Raw genomic sequence first — 20,281 nt, forward strand, 5'->3', positions numbered from 1 at the left:
TCACTGGGCCCCCATCTGAACCACTCACAGAGAGGCCGTGCAGTGCTGGGATTCAGAAAGTCCCAGATTTCAAGGCCTCCACTTATTGCCTGTGTGCCCTTGGGTGAGTAGTTTGCCCTCTCTGGGCCTCTGGATGGACTGGGGGGGCGGTGAGTCTGAGCTGCCTTCTCAGTGTTTCTCAGCGCGTTGTTGGAACCTGAGCGCCTCGTGACAGGCCCGGGTGCTGACAGCCGTCGGAGTCCACACGCCTTCTCCGCGTGGCTTCAGAGTCCCCACGTAAACCTGACCCTGCCCTGCCAACCCCAGCTCTTAAAAGAACAACGCAGCCCTGCTTTAGACCACTCTCCCCCTCCGCGGCCTCACCTCTGTCTCGCTACTTCCTGAGCCCAGCCTTCCCCCCGTCCACCTCTGGGATCACTCCAGCCTCCTGTCTCTGCCAAGTTCAAATCCTGCTTCTGCCAGGTCCTAGCAAGTGACGTGTTTTCTGAGCCTCAGTTTCCCTGGTCTGTATAATGAGCATTTGTGAGGATTCAGTGAGATATCGCAGCACATAAAGTGTTTAGCCAAGAGCTTGGCACGTAGCAACCCCCGGTAATTGTTAGGTGTTTTTTAAATTATTATTATTTAAAAAGCCATGTTATGGCCAGGCATGGTGGCTCCCACCTATAATCCTAGCACTCTGGGCGGCCGAGGCAGGAGGATCGCTCGAGGTCAGGAGTTCGAGACCAGCCTGAGCAAGAGCAAGACCCCTGTCTCTACTAAAAATAGAAAAAAAAATTAGCTGGGCAACTAAAAATAGAAAAAAAAATAATTAGCCCAGCATAGTGGTGTGTGCCTGTAGTCCTAGCTACGTGGGAGGCTGAGGCAGGAGGATCGCTTGAGCCCAGGAGTTTGAGGTTGCTGTGAGCTATGATGATACCATGGCACTCTAGTCCAGACAACAGAGCGAGACTCTTGTCTCAATAAAATAAAAGCCATGTTATTATATAACCATGTGATACATACCATATAATATATTCATTCCACAAAGCATTTTTTGAGGACCTACTGGGTACCAGGCTCTGTTGTCGACATTGAGGATACACCAGGGACTAAGACAGACCTAATCGCTGCTTTCCTAGAACTCACCTTGTAGAGGGAAGAGATAGGCAATGTACAAACAAAAAACTGACACTTGTCATCTGTCAGATGGTAACAAGCGTTCAAGAAGAAAATCAAGTGGGAAAGAGGCCAAGGAGCGTAGAGTGGGTAGCAGGGGTGCGATTTTAAATAATGGGGCCGTATAAAGCTTCCTTGAGGAGCTGACGTTTGAGCAAAACCCTGATGTATAAGTCATAATGCTGAATCACAAAATAAACATGACCCATAAACCCACCTCCCATGTTATGAGTTAGAACATTATCACTCCTGAAGCCAACAATTTCTCTCTTTTTTTGCACTGTTTCTCTCCCATGGATTAGAGCATCAATTCTCCAACTTTAATGTATTCTCGACTCACCTGGGGGTATTGTTAAAATGCAGATTCTGATTCAATCCATCTAGAGCCAGGCCTGAGGCTCTGCGTTTCCATGTTATTATTTTCTTTTCTTTTTTTTTTTTTGAGACAGGGTCTCGCTTTGTTGCCCAGGCTAGAGTGAGTGCCGTGGTGTCAGCCTAGCTCACAGCAACCTCAAACTCCTGGGCTCAAGTGATCCTACTGCCTCAGCCTCCCGAGTAGCTGGGACTACAGGCATGCGCCACCATGCCCGGCTAATTTTTCTATATATATATTTTAGTTGACCAGATAATTTCTTTCTATTTTTAGTAGAGACAGGGTCTTGCTAAAGGTTTCTCTTGCTCAGGCTGGTCTCAAACTCCTGAGCTCAAGCAATCCACCTGCCTCGGCCTCCCAGAGTGCTAGGATTACAGGCGTGAGCCACCGCGCCTGGCCTATTATTTTCATAGTATTATTTATTTTATTTTCATTTCTCTCCCAGCTTTGGCCATCTTTTAATAATTATCTGTCTCCCTCCCTTCACCTCCACCAAGATGCCCACCTGGCTGCCACACCTCACTCTGTCCCTTCTCATGAGTCCTGAAGCACTTTACAACTTAGGAAGTTTGGGTTCAACATGTGGCTTGGCCACAAGCTCTCTGCGTGACCTCGGGCAAGTCATTGCCTGCTTTGAGCCTCAGTTTCTCTATTCTGAAAATGAAAGACAAGAAGCTCTTTAAGACCCCTTCCAGGCCGGATCATGAACTGAACTGTGTATTTGTGAGTGTGTGTGTGGCCTCCCAGTACCTGAATTTCATCACTGTGTTTGGGAGAATCCACCTTGTGAATAAAAATATTAGAAACTTGTCCACACCAAGCTGACTAGGTTAGGTGGAATCTCTTGAAACACAGGGTGAGGGGCACCTAGGAGGAGGAACAATCTAGAATTCAAGTGGCCTACCATGTTCAGCCATGGCAGCAGCTGTTTGTGGCAAAATCCTTAGCTCTGGTTCCAGCCACCCAGCTCTCCTTGGTTTCTGCCAATTTTCTGATCCTATTTCTCTTGCCAATTCTCTAAGCTTCCAGATATCCTCCTAACGAATTCCCTTCTGCCTAAGTTACCTAGAATTAGATTCTGTGGTTGGCAACTGAAGATCCTAACACGATGAGACCTTCAAGTGGTCCCATGATATAGTGATACAGCCACGTGTCTTTCCTTAAGTATGTTACACCTTTTTGTTGTGTAGGTCTTATGTCTCTTGCTCCCAACCTTCCCTCTCCAGAACAAGGGGCATCTTGAGGATCTAAACATATGACAAAGCCCAAAAGCAGCTGGTTTATAGACATAGCATCCTTCCAAAGATTGTGGAGCATCTTTTAGTTCAGAAGGGCAAATTGTCAGTCTAATAGAGCAAGCACTGGATGTTGTTTGTTTGGAAATATGTTAAAGTCTCAGATTTCCAGATTTTCTTGAAAAATCAGAAGATCTGGCCACACCAACCCTCGGTCCCATGTGGTAACATTCAGCTGGGCTCTTTAGAGGGGGTGTGATGTCTCCCGTTATCCATACTCCCCATTCATTCCTGTTGTGCTATACCTGGACTGCTTCACTCATTTAAATTATCTATCTGGGTCCAGGAGGCACCTGAATTTGCACCCCTTGTTTAGATGAGTAGGATATTGTGGTTTATGCTTTGTTTTCCTTGAGTGGTGTCTTTTAAGGCCACAGCTGGGGGAAAGATTTGGCAGAGTAAGATAAGCACAGGCTTTGAAGTCATTTACTAGCTGTGTGACCCTGGCCAAGTCTCTTAACCTCTCTGAGCCTCAGTCTCCTCAACTCTGAAATGGAAATAATAGTTCACAGGAATGTTGGAAAAATTCAATGAGATAAAGCCAGTAAAGCATGATACAGAGTAGATGTTCATTAAAAGTTTATTAAAGAGTTAAGGGATTCTAAAATCTTAAATTTGGAAGGGTCCCCCAGGATGCTTGGCTCATAATGGGTGCTGGAAAAATGGCTGTTCTCTTCCCTCAGTTCCTTGATTGCTGGGCAGAGTTCTTGGGTTTTTGTTTTTGGCTGGGCCACGTCTGAGCGATCAGACCACGGTGCCTTCAGAGGGGTACTGTGGGCTAGGAACAGACCAGCCCCTTGATAGCTACAGAACATGGAATATATGAGCGGGTGGGCACGACACCTCGTGGAATATGCCCAGCCACACGCCCTGATTTTCGCAGAACCCATGGGAGTCTTGGGACAGGGGTGTCTGAGCCTGGGATTCAGACAGGTCCAAACCAGCCCAACAGGCTTGGCAGGGGCAGACAGACGCTAAATGGGGGAAGGACAGGGGCCTCTGGGAGGAAATCGCAGGAGGAAGACATCTGGCAGAGAGGGCTTGACTGAGGGCTGGGCCTGGGAATGTGTGAGAGAAGAAGGTTCGAGAAACAATCTGAGACTGTGTTTGAAACTCCCAGATTCAGCCCTTCTTCATCCTCACGTGTCCTCGTTCTGGGATGGAGAGAGCTATGATGCAGTGGCAGGAAGGGGCTCGCTTGGGGCCCAGTCCCCCCTCTGACAGAGCTCAGCAGGGGACACTGAGGCCGGAAAGATGGGTCAGCAAAAACCTCTAAGGTGGGCCGGCCCTGGAGGGAGGTCGGCTGTGTGCAGTACCTGCGACCCCCAGGCAGCGGGCACAGGGCCTCCGGCCTGCAAACTGCCGCTCTAGCCACCGCTGAGGCTCCTCCTTCCGGGCCCAAAGAGAGCCGTGCCTAGAACCCAGAGCATGTCCAGGACGCTTGGTGGAGGGGACCCATACAGAAGACAGGACTTCCTGCTGGCCCAGCTGGGGGGCTGGGAGCATCAGGACTGTGGGTGTGGCTGTAAACAGCCCTTCATACTCATGGCTCTCCCATACCTGTTGAGCACCTGCTCTGGGCCCAGCGTCATACCAGGTGGGCAGTGGGGAATGACAAGCAAGAGCTTCCAGGGCAGCAGGGGAGACGACAGCAAGTAATCAAATGAGTCAGGTAACTTTGACAGTGACATAGGAGTGGCTAAGATCGTGGGGCTGAGTGGCCAGGGCAGACTTGGTCATTTGTGTCACCATGGGATGAGCTAGGGGTGGAAGGGTCACATCTGTTTCCTTTTCTTGGGCGCCACTCTCAGGCCTTGTCTTGTTGGGGTCCCTGTCTCATCTGAGAAGTCAAGTCCCCAGAATGGCTTGCCCAGGAGGGCAGGTCAGCTCTGTCATTCCCTTAATGAGCCAACGTGGGGTGGGAGATGGGAGCATCTCACCTTAGGAATGAGGCTGAGGGGGTGGGTGTACCCTGCACCACTGCAGGGGCCTGAGGGGGTTGGGATGTGTCCCTGCCTGCCCAGGTCGGCCCAGGCTCCAGGGCAGGGGCATCACCTGTGACTCATCACAGGCAACACTGGAGCCTCCTGCTACCCCAAAACTTCCCCAGGTGTAGGCGACTGGGACAGGATCTGAGCAGAGACGCTCATGAAAATAGGGGCTTGTGATCACCATCCTCCTCCCTCCCACAGTGGCCAGGGGACAATTTGAGGTTCGTTTCCACCTTTTCCTGCGGGAAGGGGTTGTGGGCTTTGAGGACAGAATGTCAGCATTTCTTAGGGGAGTGGCTGGGCTGTGTGGCAGCATCTGAGGTGCTGGGCAGTGGCCGCCACCAAACAATCACTGGCCTTTGTACCTTTGTCCTCAGAAGCGCCTCCTTCAGTGCCCACTTGGTTTCTCCCTTTGCTCTCCCATCTCATTCACCCAAACCCAGACCCTTCCGCTTCCCGGGGTGCCACGTTGCCCTGGATGCAAAGGCTGGGCCCGTTGTTCATTTATTACCTGTCCACCCTATGACCATCTCCTTCCTTTCCCTGTGCGTCAGTTTGGTCTCATGTCAAACAGGAAGACAGAGTCCAGCCTCATAGGGTTGTTATCAAATTTCTCATCTGGCAAATATTATATGAGTTAAGAGATACGAGGTGGCCAGGCAAGGTGGCTCACACCTGTAATCCTAGCACTCTGGGAGGCCGAGGCGGGAGGATCGCTTGAGGTCAGGAGTTGAGACCAGCCTGAGCAAGAACGAGACCCCGTCTCTACTAAAAAAATAGAAAGAAATTATATAGACAACTAAAAATATATATATAAAAAATTAGCTGGGCATGGTGGCGCATGCCTGTAGTCCCAGCTACTCGGGAGGCTGAGGCAGGAGGATTGCTTGAGCCCAGGAGTTTGAGGTTGCTGTGAGCTAGGCTGATGCCACGGCACTCACTCTAGCCCGGGCAACAGAGTGAGACTCTGTCTCAAAAAAAAAAAAAAAAAAAAGAGAGAGAGGAGAAAATGAGGGGCTCAGAGAGGTGGAGCCATCTGCCCAAGGTCACACAGCTAGCCAGTGACAGAGATAGGATTTGAACCTACCTTGAGTAACTCTAGAACCCACGGTCTTAACCTCTGTACCAGTGTCACCAACTAGGTGAAGTGTGATGAAAAAGTGAGAGTCTTGAGCTACACCAGAGGGATATCGATGGTAGGGACTTTGCCTTTACCAGAGGGATTTTCAACCCTTACTGAGCATTTGAATAATCAGGGAAACAGTGTAAAATGCAGATTCCCAATCTCTACCACTAGAGCTACTGATTCAGCAGACGGGGTCTAACATCTCTGTTTTTCAGCTTCTGAAATGATTCTGATGCTACGGGTTGAAACCTACTGCCCTCGCCTAAATGTCCCCAAATACTTTCCAGAGAGCTCTGGGCCGGAATACAAACCACCTTGAAGGTGTTTGGGAATGGTGGAGAAATGGAGGTTATGTCATCTGACTGGTTTTAAATCCTGGCTCTGCCATGAACTGGTTGTGTGACTTTGGACAAATGGTTTCGTTTTTCACTGCCTCAGTTTCCTCAGCTTAATAACGGGGGATAATTATATAGACCTTAAAGAGATGCTCTGAAGAATAAAAAGGTTTATAAATGTAAAGGGAGTGGCACTGGCAGAATAGCTTGGTCAGAATAACCATCCCTCAGATGACAATTATAAAACCAGAACAAATTTTTTTTTTTTTACAAAACCCAGGATCTGAAGGCACTGGGGAACACCTAACAACAGGTGGAAATATGAGGGAAGTCAGCACTTGAAAGGTGGGAGCTGCACTGGATGAGACTTGCATGTTTGTGGCCTTTTGTCTGATGGCACTCTGTAATTTGTGTGGGAGGTGGGGATGTACAGGAAGCAGTAGTCTTACTGGAATGAGGTGTCAAGAGTACAGAGTTCCAGGCAAGTAGTGTGGCTAGAAAATTAAGGGGGAAACCCCAAGGAAAAAAAAAGCTGTAGAGCAAATGAGTCCCCAAATCTGTATATAAACTCTGTCCAAATCCTTGGTTGTCCACTCAACTACATATATGCACAGGAAGCCACAAGGGTTCCAGTAAAATCAGCAGCTGCACACAGAAAGAACAGAGTGGAAATTTCAGCTGCTGCCCTCTACAAGGGAAATAAAGTTTGGAGTTTTAGTCCAGTTAATTGCCTGCTAGAACAAATTTAAGACTCTGGAGAGAAACATAATGGAATCCAGAGTCTCTACAATGTATCATTGACAATGCCCAGCACACAATAACCAAGCACTAGACACATGAAGAAACAGAAAACTGAATCATACTAAAAACTTACTCTCAAAGAGAAAAAGTGATGACCTAGGTATTGGAATTAGCAGCAAGGATTTTAAAGCAATTTTTATATTTTCAAGGCCTTAAAGGAAAATGTACTCATAATGAAGGAACAGATGTGAAACTTCAGAAAAGACATTGTAACTATAAAAAAAAGGGAATTCTATAACTGAAAAGTATAATAATTGAAACTAAAAATTAACTTGATATGTTTAATATCAGAATGAAGATTATAAATAAGTCAGTGAATTTGAAGATAGATCAATAGAAATTATTTATTCTGAAGACCAGAAAGAAGAAAACGTAGCCAAAAAAATTAAACAGAGCTTTATGGACCTATGAGGCAACATTAAAAGATCTACATACCACATGTAATTTGAATTTAAGAAAAATAGAAGAGGGAGAGTGGGGAATAAAAATATTTCATGAAGTATTTGCTGATGTCTCAAATTTATTCAAAGATAAATTTATAGATTCAAAAAGCTCAGTGAAGCCCAAGCAGGATAAATACAAGACAAACCATGCCTAGGCAGGGCTTAGTCAAACTGTGGAAATCCAAAGATAAAGAGAAAAATCTAGAAAATAGCCAGAGAAAAATAATATATTATAAACAGGGGAACTATGATACAAGTGACAGATGACTTCTCATTGTAAACAATGGAGGCTAAATTCCAATGAACAGCATCTTTAAAGTGAAAAAGGAAAAAAGGAAGGAAGGGAGGAAGGGAGGGAGGAAAGGAAAGAAAAGAGAGAAAGAAAGAAAAACCATCTCTCAAACCAGACAGATTTCTATGTCCAGTGAAACCATCCTTCAAAAATGAAGGCAAAATAGAGACATTATCAGATAAAAAAAAAACAAAACCTGAATTTGTTACCAGAAGACCTGTATTATAAGAAACACCAAAGGAAGTTCATCTGGCTGAAGAAAATGATCCCAGGTGAAAAACTCAGATCTGCAAAGGAATGAAAAACACTTGAAATGGTAAATATGTACATATTTTAAAACTTTGTATTGTTTTTCTTTTTTTCTCTTGATTTCTTTTAGAGGCATGTGACTACTTAAAAGCTAAAATTATGACATTGTATTTTGAGGTTTATAACATAGTTAGATGTAGTTTTATAACAAGAATAACAAAAAGGGTGGGAGTGGAAATAAATGGAACTATTAATATATTGTTGCAAAGTTCCTATATTTTATGTGAAATAGTACAATATTAATTTTAAGTAGATTGTGATAAGTTAAAGATTCATGAGACTCATACTCACTACAGAAGCCACTATAAATATAAAGAGGGTATAGCTAAAAAGAAAAAAAAAACAATAAAGGAATTAAAATGTAATACTAAAAATTATTCCATTAACCTAAAAGAAGGTAGGAAAGGAGAAACAGAGGAATGACAACAAAAAAGATGGAAAAAGTAGAAAACAAATAGCAAAATGGTAGGACCAAACCTAAACACATCAATAATTACATCAAATGGAAATGGACTAAACATTCTCATTAAAACACAGAAACTGTCAGGCAGGGCAGAAAATAAGACCCAAATATGTGCTGTCTACAAGATACATACTTTAAATACAGAGGTTGAAAGTAAAAGGATGGGAAAAGATCTAAAATAAAAACACAAATCATAAGAAAGCTATATTAATGTCAGATAAAGTAGAATTCAAAACAAAAATACAATAGAGCCATTTCATAATGATAGAAGAGGTATTTCATGAGGAAAATATAACAATGTTAAGTGTGTATCAACCTAATCATAGAGTTTCAAATGCATGAAGCAGAAATGGATAGAGGACAGGTGCAGTGGCTCACACCTGTGATCATAGCACTTTGGAAGATTGAAGTGGGAGAATCACTTGAGGCCAGGAGTTTGAGACTAACCTGAGCAAGAGCAAGATCCTGTCTCTACAAAAATAGAAAAATTAGCTAGGCACAATGGCACATGCCTATAGTCCCAGCTACTTGGGAGGCTGAGGCAGGAGGATTGCTGGAGCCCAAGAGTTGGAGGTTGCAGTGAGCTGTGATGATGCCACTGCACTCTAGCCTAGGCGACAGAGTGAGACCCTGTCTCAAAAAAAAAAAAAAAAGGATAGAATTAAAGGAAGAAGTAGACAAAACTTAGAATTATAATTAGAGATATTTATCACCTCACAATAATTGGGCTGGGTGCGGTGGCTCACGCCTACAATCCTAGCACTCTGGGAGGCCAAGGCGGGTGGATCGTTTGAGCTCAGGAGTTCGAGACCAGCCTGAGGAAGAGCGAGACCCCGTCTCTACTAAAAATAGAAATTAGTTGGACAACTAAAAATATATAGAAAAAATTAGCCAGGCATGGTGGCGCATGCCTGTAGTCCCAGCTACTTGGGAGGCTGAGGCAGAAGGATTTTGAGGAGTTTGAGGTTGCTGTGAGCTAGGCTGACATCACAGCACTCTAGCCCAGGCAACAGAGTGAGACTCTGTCTCAAAAACAAAAAAATAATAATAATTGATTCAACTATTAGACAAAAAATCAGTAACGACATAGAATATATGAACAACATTATCAGCCACCCTGAATTAGTTGACCTTAGTGAACGCTACACTCCAAAATAATAGAATTCTTTTCAAGAGCACATGGAATATTCAGCAAAATAAACCATTTTGCTGTGCCATAATCAAATTTCAGTAAGCTTCATAATATTGAAATCTTGCAGAATATATTCTCTGACTACAATGGAATCAAATTAGAAATCAATAATAATAAGATATCTGGGAAAGCTCCACATAGTTGGAAATTAAACAACATGCTTCCAAAAAAAGCCCATGTTATACCCAAATAAATTGAAAACACATCCAGGCAAAAACTTGCACACAAATGTTTATAATTGCTTTATTCACACTCACCAAAACTTGGAAGCCACCAAGATGTCCTTCAATAGGTGAATGGATAAACAAACTCTGGTATAGTCACACAATGGAATATTATTCAGCAATAAAAAGAAATTATCAACCCACGAAAAGACATGGAAAAAACTTAAAAGCATACTGGCATATGAAAAAAGCCAGTCTGAAAACGCTGCATACCATATGATTGCAATTATATGACATTCTGGAAAAGGCAAAAAACAGTAAAAAGATCAGTGGTTGCCAGGGACTAGGGGGAGAGGGGAGGGATGAATGGGCGGAGCATAGGATATTTTTAGGGCAATGAAACTATTCTGTATGACACTGTAATGGTGAATACATACCATAATAATATTTGTCAAAATCCATGGAATGTACAACACAAAGAGTGAAACCGAATATCATTATTGGCTCATCAACTGTAACAAATGTACCACACTAATACAAGACATAAACAAGAGAGGAAACTGCATGTTAATGGACAGGAACTATATGGGAAACTCTGTATTTTCCCATAACTTTTTTCTGTAGGCCTAAAATTGTTCTAAAAAAACATTTTTTAAAAACCCAGGTTCAAAGAATGCAAGTGACCTCATGTCTTGAAGCTCACTAGAGACCTTACTATGGGTCTTCTGACTTCCCGTAACGTCTCTAACAGACATTTCTCTGCCTTTAAAGATTCTTGGTCTAAGTAGGTGAGAGAGTTGGAGGGGTCGGGGGGATGCTGAATACAATATCAGGCAAAACCAGCTGTTCTGAATCCTGGTTTGCCTTCTCCCTTACTCAAGCATTTGTTCCACAAACTTTGAGCTTCTCTTCTGCACCGGGCACTGAGGCTGTAACTGGCAACAAGCCACTGTCCCTTCCCACGAGGCATTCACAGTCTAAGGCGGAGGCTGACAAGTAAACAGGCAATGATAGTTTGCTGTGCTAAGTATCATGCAGGTAAACTCAGGGGGCGGTTGGGAGTACAGGGGAGGAGTATCCAACCCAGCCTAGGTTTGGTCAAGTAAGACTTCCTGGAGGAGGTGACATGGAAGCCAAACCCTAAAACTATGAGCAGCAGTGGAGAGGCAATGGGAAAGCTTCCTGGGCTTGATCAGAGAACTGAAAGCAAAAACCAAAGCGCATCGGGAAGCTGCAAGCAGGTCACTATGGAGTATAAACAACGTGCACACGCATGTGCGTGGGGGCAGCGGGAAGACAGAAGGGAGACATGGGCTGGAGGGATAGGTGGAGCCCGGGTCAGACCCGAGCCTTGACCTTCCCAGAAGCTGTGCCTAAGCGGCGCAGCCAGACCTGGCAATGCCTGCTCCCTGGAGTCTGTGCCTAAGGCAGATGACGTGTCCCGGGGGAGACTCCCCAAGTCTCTTTTGAACACACTTGGTAGAAGAAGCGATCCTATAATTACTGTGGTAATTAGAGGCACTTCCATGGCCTCTTTAAACAAACATTGCACAAGCTGTGGCCCTCTCACCTGGGGTGGGACAGGGAGAGCCAGGTACCCCTCTTGGAGGGAGCCAATGCCAGCATCTCCTGCCAAGCACACCTGACTCCCCGGCTGAGGCCCAGAGGAGCCATAGATACACATGGGGCTGATCCAGCTTGGAGCTGAGTGCAGCTGGCAGAGGGACAGAAAGTCACTCCCTGGGTGCCACAAGGCTGGGCAGCCTCCAGCCAACCCACAGGCTTCAGATTTATTCCAGCCCGGTCTTCTTGGGGGCCTTAAAGCGTACACAGATCTTGACCAGGACCTTGTAGGAGCCTTCTACATCTTGGCAACCTTGGCCCGAGTTGCTCAAGCTGCTAGTCTCTGGGCCCACACTTGGTCTTCCTGGGACCATGTACACAGTGTTTCCGTGGCCTGGACGCCCTCCCAGCTCTGTCAAGTGCTGTTTGGCTTCTTGCGGGTTCTGCCTTTACATGTTTCCCCAAGAGACACTTCGGGGAAAGTCTGAACTTCTGGTTCAGACAGAGAGAAGAAAACCTTTCTTCTCATTTTTGACCCCATACCAAACCCCTTCTCTCTCCTTTCTTCCACCAGATTTTCTCACTGAAAAGAATGGTCCCTCTGCTTCTGGGAAGTCCCAGACTTTTTTTCCTCGGCAGTTCCTGTTCCATTCACCCAATACTTGCTTTTCATTTGGCTTCACCTTCTATGACTCACTGGGAACCAAAGCCCCAGTGAATTGCCCTGAGGCTCACTGTGGCATTTTCGTTTCAAGAGCGACATGCCTGGTCTGTTTTGATTCCAAACTCCCCAGAGAAGGAGCCTCTACACCTCCGAAAGCCCCTTGGAGACTCAGAATGATTGTGTGTCATGTTCAAGGACATAGTTGGCTTTCTGTAAAAGCACCTGGCAAAGTTGTAAGAGCTAAACGAATGTCAAGAATTTAGGCCCTCTGCCTTCTTGTCTCCCTATGATATTTCTGCATCCGGTGGGTTTCATGGCTGGGCAGATATTTGTAAGCTGGTATCTTTCTGTAAATGGTGAGAGGAAGGATCCCTGGTGGTCTGATATTTTTCTTGCGGCCCTGCCTCAAGCTCTCCCCAGGACCTAGATCTTATCAGCTGGCCCTTTCCCAGGGCTCTCTGGTGGAGCTTCAGAGGAAACATGTCAAACCTAACTGGTCCTGGCACCTGGCAGTGGGGGAAGGAGGAAGCAGGAGAGCTTACCTCTGAAGGGAAAGTGTACTTGGCTTTCTCATTAAAGGGTTTCCCTTGGGGAAGAGGCAAGAGGCAGATGTATGGGCAATGGCCAACTGATCCATTTGGAGATAGATTCAGGGTGTGGTGTTCCTCGTAAGCCTGGGCAGGCCCTGGGAAACTGGAGCAGAGCTAGATCCTGGCCTAAAGTTGGGCGAGGTACAGAGGAGCTTGGGTCTGCCGGTTTAGGGTGTGTGAGCTCTACTCCCTGCTGAGACTGCAGGGGAGGAGTTTGGAGGGGAGAGGTGTCCAGGAGGGTTAGTGTGTCTGTTGCCCAGGCAAGTTTCGAAAACCTGGAGTTGCACTGGGTGATCCTTTTCATTCATGAACACAGTAACTGGCAGGGAGGTTTAGCTGGGCCCTCAAAGCCTGGCCTCAACACTCCTTTTCAGTGTCTTCTCTCAACATTTCCCATTACAAATTATCCATCCCACTCGTTACAGGATCCAAGCTCACCGGGAAACTTTACATCTTTGGAACTCGCCTCATGTCATTCTCTCTCCCTAGAATGCCTTTTCTCCTGGTAAGCCTCTCGGCTTTCAGACTGCCTCATCCACTCCTGGAGAAGCACTCTTCAATACCTGGGGTGTCAATTCATCTCTCCCTAAGCCCCAGATTCACTTCGTTGGTCTCTGATCTAGCTCTATTATGTTTACTTCTGTGCCTGCTTCCAGTCCTCCAAATGGGCAGTTCCCTGAGCTTCCTGTTCTTGCTGTTCCCTCTGCCAGGAACTCTCTTCCTCTGGATCTTTGCACGGCCAGCTCTTTTGTCATCCTTCAAATGTCAGCTCAAACATCACCTCCTCGGCAAGGCCTTCCTTGCCCACCCTACCTAAAGTAGTCCCCCCACTCCTACTCTTTGTCTCATTACCTTGTGTTATCATCTTCATTTATTTGTGGGCTTGGACTATCTGTGTCTCATCCTCTAGAATGTAAGCTCCTGGAGGGCAGAATGAGTTGACACATAGTTGGCACCCAACAAATATCTGTTGATTGATTAAATAAAGGCAAGCATGGGGTATTCGACTTGGCACCCCGAGGACTTGGCACAGAGCCTGGGCGCAGTAAAGGTTGGCTGCGTGACATATGTGCTACATGAATGAATGAACCAAGGAACGTACGAAGGAATGCAGCGCTCTGCCTGCAGACTGACAGGTTGACTGACAGCTGGGAACCCGGGGCCGCAGACTGTTGATTGGCAGTTGACAGCTGAGTGGCAGCCAACGGACGCGCATCGGGCTTCCTGATTGGCTGGAGCAGCAGCCCCTCGGAGAAGGGTGGTTGAGGGGGGCCCGAGGCAACCGCTCGGGGAAGGTACGGGGGCGACGCGAGGCGGCCCAACGGCCAGAGGCCGAGCGACATTCGCCTCGAGCCAGCGAGCCGCCGTCTCAGCGCGCGGGCCCGGCGCGAGGGGCGGGGCGCGCGTCACGTGAGCGTGTTTTGGGCACGTGACCCGAGCGGGGCCAAGGCTCGCCCCCGCCCCCGCCCTCCTCCCCTCGGCGGGTGTGATCCGAGCGGCCTCGCCTCACCGCCTAGCGCCCCCCTCAGCCGCCGCCGCCTCCGTCCGCCGGCCATGTCTCCGGGCCGCCGCCGCCGCTCGAGCGCCGAGCTCCCGCGGCCCGGCACGCACTGAGCGCGGGCCCGTCCTCCGGTTCGCCCGCCCCGGGCCCCTTGTTCTCCGCGCCGCCGCCGCCGCCGCCATGTTGGGTTTAGAGCCGCAGCGGAGCCGCCGCCGCCGCCGCGGGTGAGGGAGGCCGAGAGCGGAGCCCGCCCCGCCCCGGGGCCCAGGGAGCGGGGCCGCTTCAGAGCCCGGCCTCTCCCCGCCAGCTGCCTCCCAGGCCCGCCCGTCCTCCGTGCCAGCCGGCGGGCGAGCGCAGGACCCCGGCCGCGCCTTCCGCTCCCGGCCCGAGCGAGCCCGCCGCTGCCGGGCCCGGCCGCAGCCTGCAGGGGAGCCCACGAGAATCAGCGCCATGGCGGAGCAGACCTACTCGTGGTGAGTGCGGAGCTCCGGGCGGCCGGGGCGCGGCGACGGTGGGGGTCGGGGTGCCGGCGCGGCCCACCGGGGGGAGGAGGAGGAACAGGTGCGTGTTGGGGGGGGCCGCGGGTTGGGGGTGCACGCCCCCCTCGCCCCCACCGGAGGGGGCGGCTCGCGCTTGGCAAAGCAAGGAGCGGCCGGGAACCCGGCGTCCGAAAAGGGGGATGGAGAAGGCGGCGGCAACGGTGGATGTCATTTGGCTATGGGCGGAGCAGGTGATGGAGAAGGGGAGCATGACCCCGAGGGTGGGAATCCCACGGATGGGAAGGTGAATCCGACGGGCACCCCGGAACTGACTTGGAGGGGTAGCTCCTGGGCAGGAGGGATCGAGAGGGTGGAAAGAGGCGGGCCGGGATAAAGGTGGGTCATTGGGCTTAGAGGAAGCTCTAGTGAGAACAGGTGATAGAGGCAGAACTTCCAAGGGTGAGAAGTGGAGCAGCCGCCTCGACTGTGGAACTGCTGCTTAGCTCTGGGACGGGGAGCCGAGGGAGAGTTGGTAAGGTGGGCCGAAGAGTCTTGGGAGTTATGGAGGGGAGTCACTGGTGATGAGGTTGGAAGAGGAGACTGTTTAGATAACCAGATTCTGGAGAGGAAGTCGTTGGTGACAGTGGGGCGTGGGCAGAATCTTTGTAGGGGTTGGTACTCTGTTCTTAATTCGAAGTGGGCTGGTGCCCTGGGCCAAGAATGGAGATGGAGGATCTGCGAGTTATGTCCATTTCTGTGGGAATTTTAAAGTTATTAAGCAGCTCATTAAGGGCTGAGAAGAAAGCGTTCTGTGTAGTTTATGGGGTGACAACATATATATCCTGGGAAGGGAGTGCTAAGGTTTGGGGAAAAGGGGACGAGAGGCCCCCTCTTTAGCATGCAGGGGTGGAATATTTGCAGGAGAGGTTGAAGGAATGATGGTATCCCTGAAGAGTGGAAATTGGATAGTGGGAAGGAAGCAGTGGCCCAAGGGTGAGGAAGCAAGAAATGAGAGGATTGTAGGTGTGAGGAGGAGGATCTGGTTGCAAGCTAGAGACATTGTGTGAAGCAAATGTGGTTTGGGACAGAGCTGTAGACTTTCCCTTCTTAATAGAATGTGAAGAACATGGTTTGGAGTTGGAAGGCCTGGTTTGAGGTCTAGCTCGCTACTGACTTGCTTTATAACCGGACATGACAGTGAGTTTCTCATTTCTTTCTTTTTACCTATAAAATAAAGGCATTACCTTTTTCACAGGCTGTGAGGATTAAATGAATACCTTTACAAAGCACTTGGCAAACTGTGAAGTGCCGTGTTTTACTACAATTATTATAATTAGGGAAACGTTGGAGAAATGGGTAATGTTTGAAAATAAAGACTAGCTTCAGGTGGAAGACGTTAACTGATGATTTGTAGTATTTGAGGTTATGGTAAGGTGAGAACTCACTGTGTCTTCGCATAGGGGAAAGGGTTGACAATGGTTGAGGATAATTCTAAAGGAAACTTCAGTGAGGTGCATACAATCTCAAGAAGAAGATAACTGAGAGATCGAAAGAAAGTAACTCTTAGGGAACAATTAAAATCTTGGTGAACAAGTGCTTCGAAAAGACATTTAAACTAATTTGATAGTTTTGAGTGACAGTGAGCTGCTCCTCAGTAGCAGGTGAGATGGAACACAAGATTACAATTTGAGCTTTCTTATAGAGAGCAAGAAAGGAAGGTAAAGGTGGTCTTGTCATGCCTTGTGGTAACTCATCTTGAATTTACACTCTGACCCAACTGAGAGGCCTAATGGCTGCCTTGCTCTTTTCACTGTGCCGTACAGAGGCCATGGATGGTTGAAAATAGAAAACACAGTGGTCAAGAAATGGGGAAAATAAGTATTTTACTAAGTAGGTTGGCCACACACTACCTCTGTATGATGGTGGTCAGCTCTACTAAGTAAGGGGTGCTTACTTTGTGAAGTTTGACAGTTTATAAGATTTATTCTACTAAAATACTTCCTTCAGTCTCAGCTGTTTTTATTTGCTCTGCAGGCAAAGAAGCTCCTTGAAACCAGGATGCTTACTTAGCCCATTATTTTGAGATCGAGAAAGTTACGTTGAGAGAGGGTGGTATATAATGGCAGAGGATTGGGAAATTAGGCGGCTTCCTAGTTCTTCCTGAGTCAACTGGGTAATAATGTAGTAATACAAAGAACTATACATGTGGCATTTAATACACACTCATTTGATTCTCCTAAGTCCTTGGGATAGATGTTTTTTCCCTGTTTTTTAGAGGAGGAAACATAGGCTCAGGAGGCCAAGTGATGTGTTCAAAGTATTATATTCCCCCTGTTGTGATACTTTATTTTGTTTGACATGAATTCAAACAATTCATTTTACTTATTCTCCTTGAAATATAAATATGGAAAAGATATTCCAAAAGTATGTGTAAACTGATTTTTGGATTATCTGTCATTTTGCAGCAGTATCTTTGTAACTCTTCCCTCGTTTTGTACAATCAAGAGTAGTTGTTTGTTTGTTTGTTTTTTTAAAGACTTGCACTTTATTTATTTGTATGTGACCTTTAGAGAAAATCAACCTATGGAGACTACTGTGGCACTACAGATTTGTCTGAGGATGGAGTCAGTGAAGAATGCAGAGGCATATGCACATGGGCTCCTTTAGGATTTTCATGTAATAAGACATGTAAATTATAAAACAAGATTGGTCATGAGTTGATAATTACTGCAGCTCATTGATGAGTACATGGTGGTTCATTATTCTGTTGACTTTTACATGTTTAAAATTTTCATAATTTTTTTAAAAAGCCCTTACATGTATAATTCATGGTATATACTCTGATTTTGTGTGCTTGTTCTCTTTCTAGCAAATTCTATCAAAATTCTGTTACCTAAGGGTTCAATTCAACTTCCACTTAGCTGTGAAGCATTTTCTGACCATCCCGTCTGAAAGTATTTTTAATACTTGTGGTTCTGTCTGTATCATTCCTTCCTTTTCTAGTGTAAATACCTAATCTCCTCACTAGATTGTAAACACCTGGAGAGTAGGGACCATATAGCAGTAATCTTTGTTCTCCCCTGTGCCTTGCACACAGCCCCCGCTTAGTAAATCCTGAGTGATTGAATATGATGGTAAAATTTCAGGAAGTTTCAGCCTTCATTGAGAGAATATTAAGCATGAGGAAGCTTCTGAAGGATGAATATTGATAATCCTACGTGCTTATAAAAGAGAGCTTTTTGTAACTTTGTTTGCTGATGTCCCAGGGTTATGAGACTGAGGAATGCCGTCCTTTATTAGAGTTTTAAATAAAAGCAAGTGATAGAAGAAATTAAAATAATTGGTAGTAACACCAGAATCTTTATCACGACTTAACCACAAAATTCTGCTTATATCCTTTTTACTCACATACACTGAGAAAGTAAAAGAATGCATGTGAAAATATACTTTGAAGGTGCAAACTAGACTTTTATTAATTTGAGTAAAACACCTTGGTCACTGTATATTTATAAGCAGTTGTTTTAGGTAAGTTCTGTGAGAAACTGGAGTTCCTGACAAAGCCAGTGTAGTACTTCTGTATAATTGCACTTGGACCGTATTAAAAATTACTTATATTAGGGTTAATGTTGGTGTATGGGGAAAAGGAAGCCAATCTATCTGAGCCTTTCTAGTGAGTTTTGTTAGCAAAGAACTATCATAATAACTTGTGTATTTTCTATGTGGTAGGGTTTTACAAGCATTGCTAAGTAAGGAAACTGAGGCTCAAAAAGTATAAATAACTTGCCTAAGGATATAAAAGGTAAAAGGGCTTGAAGTCGACTGTTTGACATCAAAATTCTGACATTGAATCTGCTTATGTTTCTACAATCACTACTATAAGCCAAACTTTGTTTTTCTTGAGTTTCTGTTTTCGCTTCCTTGCTGAGTTTTCTCCATTTTCCACATGTTGGTACCTCTTGGTCTTTTACCAGCCTAAATCAAATCGTGGCAGTCCTCTGCTTAAAATTCTGTAATGGTTTTTGGCCACACTTAGAATAAAACCCAAATTCTTTAGTATGATTCTTCGTGGTCTGGTCTAGTGTGTGTCTCAGAGGGGTGACAGACAATAAACAAAGCAAGTTGCACAAGGATAAGACCCTTTCTGTTTTGGTACTTTGTCTACTGCCAGGCATGTACTAGATATAGTAGGTGGCTGGAGAATTTTTGCTGGACAGATGAATGAGAATGCTTCTGCCTGTGCTACGTATCTTAAGATCTAATCTCAGGACTACATTATATTGAAGTAATATGTTGTGATGATGGGCACTATCATGTCAGATATTTGCAAATGGTGCTAAACTGGAGAATGACAAGTAATACAGTTCTCCAGAACTGGTGGAAATCAGTTTACTTTTGCATTACTGCTGTGTTATCATTGTATCTGATGTGATCATATCTGATTGCAGCTGATAGAAGTTTTTCCAGAGAAAAACTAGCTGAAAATGAGTATCTAGCATCTAGACTTTAGAAGATTTGCTCATTATTTTAAAAACATGTTTTGCCTATAAAGTGCTATGATAATATTGTTTGGGTGATGTGTGATTTAAACTAAAATTAGCCAAATCTAACAGTATGAATTTGTATTTAAATCGTTTCCCTCAATGTTATAAAGCCTTCAGGGGGAAAGGAAAGCTGGGGAGTTTATAACCATATCAGCTTGTAATTATCAAATAGTACTATGAATTTAAATGCCTAATGTTCATGCATTTCTCAAAATAGATTTCTACAGGATCATTTATTTTAGGGATGACAAATGCTGTTGAATTGTGAGATGTTATGTAGTTCTGTATAATTGTATTTTCAGTATTAATAGCATCCATAAATTTTTTAGGTTTCATCATTCTTATCTGTTTCATCAAACTATTTCATGAAAAATCAAGGATGTACTAAGAAGAGTGTGTCTTACTAAGTGCTGTTTTCGTTGGCTGTTTTTGGCATCTGCAACTTTCATGTGATCACTGTCCCTGAAAAGAAAGCCATAAGTATAGTTTGATTTTTTAAATTCTATAATCTGTTTTTGATATTTCTAGAGTATAATGGTTCTTTCTTAAGAGTTAAAAGAAAATACTAGTTTTATGTATTGTATGTATTAATTAAGAAACATTTACAGATTTGAGTTTCTATAGTGTATTTTCTAATTTTCACTTAAAGAGTTAGAGGCAGAGTGCTCCTCTTCTGGAATTTTAACCTCTTAGGTATCCAGAGGGGCTCCAGATGATCAAATTCAATTTTACGGGGAAAAAAATCTATAGTTAGCCCCCATGATCCTCACAATGAATTCTTACCTCTCAGATTTTATTAATAGATCTCACTAGGACCACAGCTTAAAATGAAACAGTCCCACTCAGTTGCTGTGATAAGACTAGATTGAGTCTCTATGAAAAAGTTACGTTTATAGGTATTTTTAAGGTATTAGACCAATGAATTAATACGTATTAGCCTAATAGAGACCTGGTAGAAAATCCCATTTCTTGCTTTGTGGATTTTACCCTAACCTGGTAGG

The 20,281-nt window shown here is 45.4% G+C and overlaps 1 protein-coding gene across 2 annotated transcripts in view; it reads left to right on the top strand.

The window, feature by feature from the left end:
• The first annotated feature begins 14,240 nt into the window (after window positions 1-14,240).
• SPPL3 (signal peptide peptidase like 3) overlaps window positions 14,241-20,281 on the top strand; it is a 118,887-nt gene continuing 112,846 nt past the window's right edge. Inside the window, exon 1 of one of the 2 annotated variants that reach the window (XM_045534659.1) lies at window positions 14,241-14,733. In XM_045534659.1, the coding sequence (XP_045390615.1) occupies window positions 14,711-14,733 (23 nt within the window). In that variant the 5' untranslated portion in view covers window positions 14,241-14,710. Of the gene's footprint in view, window positions 14,734-14,863; window positions 14,991-20,281 lie in introns of those variants that run through there. The other variant, XM_045534658.1, reaches the window with a different exon arrangement.

This window comes from Lemur catta, chromosome 21 (assembly GCF_020740605.2).
Source record: "Lemur catta isolate mLemCat1 chromosome 21, mLemCat1.pri, whole genome shotgun sequence".
Taxonomy (NCBI): domain Eukaryota; kingdom Metazoa; phylum Chordata; class Mammalia; order Primates; family Lemuridae; genus Lemur; species Lemur catta.